Source organism: Marmota monax, unplaced genomic scaffold (assembly GCF_021218885.2).
Source record: "Marmota monax isolate L192 unplaced genomic scaffold, Marmota_monax_Labrador192_F-V1.1 WCK01_AAM20220418_F8-fsc00762, whole genome shotgun sequence".
NCBI lineage: Eukaryota > Metazoa > Chordata > Mammalia > Rodentia > Sciuridae > Marmota > Marmota monax.
The window spans coordinates 149,984-159,318 of NW_026692278.1; the positions used below are offsets into that span (position 1 = coordinate 149,984).

Here is a 9,335-nt window from a genome sequence, read left to right on the forward strand (position 1 = left end):
TGTTCAGAGGCTAATGTGAGTGAAAGTCTGAGAAGAACCTCATATTACTTAGAACACTATTTCCCACACTGGTAATCAGAGTGACCAGTTTTCCAGTTGTGCTTGCATCTACATCTCTTAAAATCATTCTTGCTGATCATCCTGCTATGGAGCAAGTGGAGATTTATACTGAATCAGACAACCATGAAGGACACATTCTCAATTAGCATTGAGATGCATAGACTTAGCAATTTTATTTTATTATCAGATCAGATAGTCTTATCATTCTGGATGAACACAATTGCAACCCTTGATATGAAATAACAGCAAAGCTTATGCTCATAAACCTTTTCTACCACATGAAATGAAAGGTGATTCTTCATGTGTTCATTTCATTCTTTCACTAACTCAATAGAGAATCACTCATTGGAATAATTCTGGTCAGCCTGCAAAAGGAAACATGCATGGGAGAAGGAGAGTAGTAGCTATTCAAATTATCATGCTATTGTCCAGATGTAGCCCAGGCCTCCTCTGATTCTACTTTATTGAGCAATACAGTCCTTAGCTAAGGCACTCTTCATGGAGGCAGAGAATTATGTCTGGCACCCCAAAGGATCTGGAAAATTGAAAACCATGACACCACATGTGCATACATCTGATGCAAATCTCATTTCCAACCAATTCCTGGACATCTTTTAAATTGCTCACCAAAGCAATGTTCATAGCCTTTGGTGATCAGAAACAACTTCAATATTCCAAGTTGAGTATTAGGATAAATGGCTTCTCTGTGACATTTTTTGTTGTTGTTTTGTATTGTATTGTTTTGTTTTGGGGACAGATTGTTTCTTAGTTGTTGAAACTTGCCTTCAACTTGTTATTCCCACTGGCTCAGCATACTGAGTTTCTGGGATTCCGTACATTCACCACCACAGATGACAAAATATTTTGTCCCTGAAGAAATCTAAGGGGAAGTTTCCCGGATGTAGATCTTGCCATCTTCATCATTCTCCTTAGATATTCTAGCACATCTTCTTGGAAAATGAGGTATTTCCCAGACATTGGTTATAAACACTGGGAATCTCAGCTGAGATTGCTAGAAGAGGGAAACCTGAAAGGCACTCATTTCTTATTTACCTCCCTGAAATTTAGAAGCCTGATTCGGACTCTCCACAGGAAGGATATGTATTAAAATGTGGTTAAATCTTTTCTCATGGATGCCGTAGGACTGGACACAGTTGTAAGTACTCACCTTTAACAACTATCCATGTCCTGAACCTCCCTGATGTGTCATTTGTTGTTACAGCATATGGAGATTCCACAATTTTCTTAGGAGTATTCGTGTAACCAGATGGTCTCTGTGAAATGTGCTGCAGTTAGAGAGGTCTTTGAAGAGACTGTGGTAATATAATATAAATGGTCCAATCTCTCTGACCTAAGCACACAGTACAGGATCCTAACCCTTCCAGTGCTGTTTTGCTTCCAAGTAACTTCCTAAGAGTGTTGCATGTCAGCCTTCTTGCCTTTTATCTCAGTCCTACCACAAGCCCTGAATTAGGACAGTCACTCTTCCAGATGAAGGGCCTGGCTACGCCTATCCACAGGCTCATTGAGGAGATGTTGAGCCCAGTGAAGTGTGAGCAGATATCAAAGGTAAAGGGTTTCTAATTGTACTTCATCAATTTTTGAAGGAAAGATCTTAGATCAGGATGTCAATAATACAATGAACACAACAAAGGCTGAATTCTATTGCTCTCTATACTGATGGAATTATAAAATAAAATTTTGATACAAAAGTGATCAAAGTGTCCATCCACATAAAAATATTTAGGGAACACAAAAGTCATGTTATATCCTTGGGATAATCAAGGGAAATTCAACACAATGTGGGTCCCAAAAGAAATATATAGACTGGAAGATACTGTGGTAATATAACAGAATGCATATCTGCTGTGAGTTTCTAGATATAAAAGTTATACTAAAGGAAACCTGACCAATATTCAAAAAAAATAAATAAATTCAGTGATTGCTTGGTTGTTTCTTTGAGCAGAGATGGAGGGAGGATTCTGATAGGGCAAAGGGGTTTTATGTGCTGGTGGACAGATTCCTTGGCCTGAGTGTGTTGGTATTTCCAAAGGTGTGAAAATATCTCAAAATATCTCAAAGTTTTCACTCATGTGTGCTTTATTTTCTGTAAAATACTGAATATGAGGAAACTTATATAAAATAAAGCTAAAACACGAATCACAAATACACATAATGAGGGAAAAGGAGAAGACAATATAAATAGGAAATGGAAAATAGGAACAATGGAGGGTGGAACCACAGGATTCCCATTAGATATAAATTCTGAGATGACCAGGGTTTCACTGGCTGCCTCATCACCTGAACTTCAAGATAAAGAGACTACAACATCCTGCTAAGCTCCTCAAACTAATGAAAATCAGGAATTTCTGTTCTTTAGAAGACATTTCTCTGGGGTGGATCAAAGGTGGTGGAGTAGAGGAGATACTGTTTCTGGCTGCTCTGGGCATGAATCTGAGAAAGCTATCAGGTGGCCTCTCCATGGGGTCTCGCCTTGACAGAATACAACATCCCAAAGAATGTGACAGGACCACATACAGCGGATTTTCTCAGAATCCACCAGAGCTGCAAACGCCCAGCAGAACTCAGAGCCTCTGTATTCTGATAAGACTCCACACTCCAGTGCCAAAGCCCACAGTTTGAGCACATGTGTGGCTCTCAAGCAGCAGAACAGAAACACCAAATCAGCACCTCTGCAGAGCAGCAGAACTCCAGACTATACTTGCTCCCACGCAGGTCACTGGACTTCATTCTAGCCACAGAACAAGGACATCCTAGCTCCCCCAACTTCACCACACATCCTAACAGGGGAAACAGATGAACTCAATCTTAGTAAACCTTTGTCACCAGTTTTTGGTGGGAGTGGCTACCAGTGCAGATCTGCAACTGAACAGGTGATATATTGTTGATATTGGGAACTGTCAACATTGTTGTTCCCCACTAAGGAGGGATCTAGGAACTACACAAGAGCACTACAAATATATAGGGTAAAAACAATAAAACACCAGTCCCATGGAGTTGGAAAGAAATGTGAGCAACATGAAAATATAAGGGAAGAAATTATCACAAACAATTCAAGACAACCCATCTTTACAAGGCTTAATAGAAACAGCAGAAAAAAAATGAGAAAGTAAAGTTTCAGTATTTACATGAAAGGGATGTTTTGGAATCTCAAAGAAAACATTAGACAATAAATACAGACAGTGAAAGATCACTTTGACAATGAGCTACATAAACAAATCCAAAAAGCAAAAGATCACCTCTACAGGAAGATAGATGTTATTAAAAAAAAAAAACAGAAATCCTTGAAATGTAAGAAATAATAAACCAAATTAAAAACACAAATGAGAAGCATCACCAGCAGAGTAGACAACGTAGAAGATAGGAAATCAGACAAAGAATACAAAGTATATTATCTTTAAAAGAACATTGAAAGCAAAGTGAAATGATAAGAAACCATGAGCAGAATATCCAAAAAATATGGGATAGCATAAAAAAACCAAATTTAACAGTTATTGGGATTGAGGAAAGCACAGAGGTCCAAACCAATGAATGAGAAATCTGTTCAATGAAATAATATCAGAAAACTTTCCAGACATGAAGAATAAAATGGAGATTCAAATCCAAAAAGTCTAAGAATGCCGAATGTGCAAAATCACATCAGATCCACTCCAAGATACATTATAATGAAAATGTCCAACATACAGAATAAGGAGAGAATTTTAAAAGCCACAAGAGAAAGGAATCAGTTTACATATATGGGCAAACCAATTAGCATAATCACAGATTTTTCAACACAGACCCTGAAAGCTAGAAGATCCTGGAACAACACATTCCAAACACTGAAAGATAATGGGTTCCAACAAAGAATCTTGTATCAGGCAAAACTAAGCTTCAGATTTGAACATGATAAACACAATAAACAAAAGTTAAAAGAATTTACAGCTAGAAAATTGGCACTAAAAAACATTCTTGCCAAAATATTTCATGAAGAGGATATGAAAAACAACAAAGAAAACCAGCAGAGGGAGGAAGTACACTTAAAAGAAAGTCTAATCAATGAGGAAAACTAAGTCAAGTTGAACAACAAAAATAAACAATTATGGCTGGAAATACAAACCATGTCTCAAAAGTAACCCTAAATGTTAATGGCTTAAACTCACTAATCAAAAGATATATGCTAGCATATTGGAATAAAAAAAAAGATTCAACAATATGTTGCCTACAGGAGATTCGTTTGATAGGAAGACATACACAGGCTGAAGGTGAGAGGTTTGGAAAAAATCATACCACTCCCATAGACTGTGGAAACAAGCAGGGTCTCCATATTCATATCAAATAAATTAGATTTCAAACCAAAGTTAATCAAAAGGATAAAGATGGACATTACATACTGCCCAAGGGAACCATAAACCAAAAAGACATAACAATCATAAGTATATATATGCCCCAAGAAATGGTGCAGCTATATTCATCAAACAAACTCTTCTTAAGTTCAAGAGTCAAATCAACCACAACTCAGTAAACTTGGGTGACATTAACACACCTCTCTCTCCACTGATGAGATCTTCCAAACAAAAGTTGAATAAAGAAACTATAGAGCTGAATAACAGAATTAATAACTTAGACTTAACTGACATATATAGAATATATCAACCAGCATCAAGCGCATACCACTTTCTTCTCAGGAGCACATGGATTCTTCTCAAAAATAGATTATATACTATGCCACAGGGCAACTCTTAGCAAGAGATTCTACCATGCATTGTATCTGATCATAATGGAATGAAATTGGAAATCAACCACAAAATAAAGAATAAAAAATTCTGCATCACATGGAGACTGAACAATGTGCTACTGAATGGACAATGGGTTACAGAAGACATCAAAGAGGAGATTAAAAAATTATTAGAGATAAATGAGAACACAGACACAACATATCAAAAATCTCTATGAGACTATAAAAGCAGTACTAAGAGAAAAATTCTTTGCATGGAGATAATTCCTTAAAAGAAGAAAAAGTCAACAAATAAATGACCTCACACTACATCTCAAAGCCCTAGGGGTAAAAAGAACAAATCAGCAGCAAAAGCAGTAGAAGGCAAGCAATAATTAAAAGCAGAGCTGAAATCAATGAAATCAAAACAAAAAAAAAATTAAAAATAGACAAAACTAAAAGTTGGTTCTTTCAAAAAATAAACAAGATTGACAGACCATTAACCATGCTAATGAAGACAAGGAGAGAGAGAACTCAAATTATCAGCATAAGTGATGAAAAAGGCAATATCACAACAGACACTACAGAAATACAGAAGATAATTAGAAATTATTTTTAAACCTATACTCTAATAAAATAGAAGACAGTGAAGGCATTGATGAATTCCTTAAGTCACATGATCTGCCCAGATTGATTCAGGAAGATATACACAGCAAAACGCACCAATATCAAGTGAGGAAATAGAACAACCCATCAAAAGACTACCAAGCAAGAAAAGCCCAGGACTGGATGGATACACAGCTGAGTTCTACACAACCTTTAAAGAAGAACTAATACCGGTACTCTTCAATTTATTTCAGGAAATAAAAAAGAGGGAGTACTTCCAAACTCATTCTATAAGGCCAATATTACCCTTATTCCAAAACCAGACAAAGACTTCAAAGAAAGAAAACTTCAGACCAATATCTCTAATGAACATAGAGGCAAAAATCCTCAATAAAATTCTGGCAAATTGAATACAAAAACATATCAAAAAGTTTGTGCACCATGATCAAGTGGGATTCATCCCAGGTATGCCAGGTTGGTTCAACATATGGAAATCAATAAATGTAATTCATCACGTCAACCTACTTAAAGATAAGAGTCATTTGATCATCTTGATAGACACAGAAAAGACTTTTGACAAAATACAGCACCTCTTTATGTTCAAAACACTAGAAAAACTAGGGATAACAGGAAGATATCTCAACATTTTACAGGCTATCTATGCTAAGCCTCAGGCCAACATCATTCTAAACAGAGAAAAATTGAAGGAATTCCCTCTAAAATCTGGAGCAAGACAAGGATGCTCTCTCTTACCATTTCTATTCAACATAGTTCTTGAGAAACTGGCCAGAGCAATTAGATAGAGGAAAGAAAGTAAAGAAATAAGTATAGGAAAAGAAAAAGTTAAACTAGCACTACTTAATGACGATATGATTCTATACTCAGAAGACCCCAAAACTTCACCAGAAAACTTCTAGAACTAGTAAATGAATTCAGCAAAGTATTGAGAGATAAAAAAAAAAATCAACATCCATAATCAAAGGCATTTCTGTATTTCAGTGACAAATCCTCTGAGAAGGAAATGAGAAAAACTACCTCATTCATAATATACTCAAAAATAATAAGATACTTGAGAATCAACTTAACAAAAGAGGTGAAAGATCTATATAATGAAAACTACAGAATCCTAAAGCTAGAAATAAAAGAAGACCTTAGAAGATGGAAAGATCTACCCTGATTTTGGATAGACAGAATTAATATTATCAAAATGACCATACTACAAAAGTACTTTTGGGATTTTGATCAAAATGCAATTTTGATCAAATTCCCAATGACATTCCTCATAGAAACAGAAAAAGTAATCATGAAATCCATCTAGAAAAATAAGAGACCCAGAATAGCTAAAACAATTCTAAGCAGGAAGAGCAAAGCAGGTGGTATTGCTATACCACACCTTAAGCTATACTACAGAGCAATAGTAACAAAAACAGCATGGTATTGGCACCAACACAGCCTGATAGATTAATGGTACAGAATAGAGGACACAGAGACTAATCCACAAAATTACAATTACATTAGACAAAGGTGCCAAAAATATGCACTGGAGAAAAGATAGCATCTTCAACAAATAGTGTTGGGAAAACTGGAAATCCATATGCAACAAAGTAAAATTGAACTCCTATCTCTCACCATACACAAAAGTTAACTCAAAATGGATCAAAGACCTGGAATTAAACCAGAGACTCTGCATCTAATAGAAGAAAAAAGTAGGCCCTCAACTTCATCGTGTGGGATTAGGCCCCAACTTCCTCAATAAGACTCCTATGGCACAAGCATTGTAAACAAGAATCAATAAATGGGATGGATTTAAACTAAAAAGGTTTTTCTCAGCAAAAAAAAATCTGTGAGGTGAATAGAGAGCCTACATCCTAGGAGCAAATTTTTACCCCTCACACATCAGATAGAGCACTAATCTCTAGGGTATATAAAGAACTCAAGAAGCTAAGCACCAAAAAATCAAATAGCCCAATCAACAAACGTGCTAAGGACCTGAACAGACACTTCTCAGAAGAGGATATAAAATCAATCAACAAATATATGAAAAAATTCTCATCATCTCTAGCAATCAGAGAAATGCATATCAAAACCACTCTAAGATATCATCTCACTCCAGTCAGAATGGCAGCTATTATGAAGACAAACAATAACAAGTGTTAATGAGGATGTGGGGAAAAAAGGTATACTCATACATTGCTGGTGGGATTGCAAATTGGTGCAGCCAATTTGAAAAACAGTATGGAGATTAATTGGAAATCTGGGAATAGAACCACCATTTGAACCAGCTATTCCTCTTCTTGGACTATACCCAAAGGACTTATTATATGGACACACCACATCAATGTTTATAGCAGCACAATTCACAATAGCTAAACTGTGGAGCCAATCCAGATGTCCTTCATTGGATGAATGGATAAGAAAAATGTGGCATTTATACACAATGGAATACGACTCAGCATTAAAAAAGAAAAAAAAATCATGGTATTTGCAGGTAAATGGGTGGCATTAGAGAAGATAATGCTAAGTGAAGTCAGCATTGAAGTCAAAAACAGATGCCAAATGTTTTCTCAGATAAAAGGGGGGTGACTCATAGTCAGGTAGGGAGGTAGAGCATGAGATGATTAGATTAATTCTAGATAGGGAAGAGGGATATGGGGAAAGATAGGGGAAAGGGTATTAGCAAGGATGGTGGAATGTGATGGTCATCATTATATAAAGTACATGTCTGAAGACTTGAATTGGTTGTCAACATACCTTATATACAGAGATATGAAAAATTGTGGTATATATGTGTATTAAGAATTGTAATGCAAAAAAAGAAGTACATGTATAATGGCATAAATTGACATGAACATACTTTATATACAGAGATACAAAAAATGTGCTCTATATGTGTAATAAGAATTGTAGTGCATTCCAATGTTGTTGTGTATTTTACAAATAATAAAATCATTTTTTTTTAAAAAGAGGACATTGTCCTAAAATAATGCTGCTGTGAATTACTTTGAAGAGAGTGGGCAAGAGGCTACAAAACCATGCAAGGAGTTTCAGCTGGATCGATAGCGAAAGGTAGCAGAAAAAGCCAGAGATCAGGCCTGAGCAAAGCTGCTGAGTGTTTGCTCTCCTAACAGATGGTAAAGTGGTTCTTGTCTTACTTCCTCATGAGCTTGAAGCACTGTGAGAGAACTGAGGCTACTGTCATAAGACTGACAGTAATAGTCAGTCTCATCCTCAGGCTGTAGCCTAGTGATAGTCAGTGAACCAGTGTTGCCAGACCTGGAGCCAGAGAAGCGATCAGGCACCCCTGAGGGTCGATTACTATTATAATAGCTGAGGAGTTTGGGGGCCGTTTCTGGGAGCTGCTGATACCAGCTCACACCATATCTACCAATATTGTTGCTACTTCCAGTGCAGGAGATGGTGATTGTCTGTCCTGGAGTCCCAGACAATGAGGGCTGCTGAGTCAGCACAGACTGGGCCCAGGACTCTGGAAGTGAGAAAAACACGGAGAGCATAAGTTTTGTCTAGAAACAAGAGTAGAGTCAGGATATATATCAGAGGACTCCCACACCCTATCCCTCCTCCATATCTTGTCACCTGTGCACTGAACAAGGAATGTGAAGAGGAGACAGGACCAGGCCATTGTGAAGGTCATCCTGAGCTCTGCCTTCTGTACACAATGCTGACCAGAGGTTCCCCCAAGTCTCTCCCTTGCCCTTTTCATACTCTGAGAAGGGGAGGATCTATCTATGCAAATTGGATTCTCCCTGTTTTCTGATTGCACCCTTAGTCTTGGTTCAGACTCCTTTACATAAAGATGCCAAGTGGGTATGCAGGGGTGGATTTGAGTTGGTGTAAGGGTGTGGAAGTTCACAGCTGTGAGCCCTAACAAGAGAGAATCAGGCAGGACCAGGTGGCTCATTAGAGTTCTGATTACTTCCTTACCCATCTTGAC

At 37.1% G+C, this 9,335-nt stretch overlaps 1 gene segment (V, D, J or C); it reads right to left on the reverse strand.

Annotated features, from left to right (window-relative positions):
- Window positions 1-8,469: 8,469 nt before the first annotated feature.
- Window positions 8,470-9,067, reverse strand: LOC124089936 (immunoglobulin lambda variable 1-40-like). The segment is given in 2 exon segments: window positions 8,470-8,867; window positions 8,978-9,067. Coding segments are annotated over 2 exon segments (456 nt in total).
- Between the last annotated feature and the right edge of the window lie 268 nt (window positions 9,068-9,335).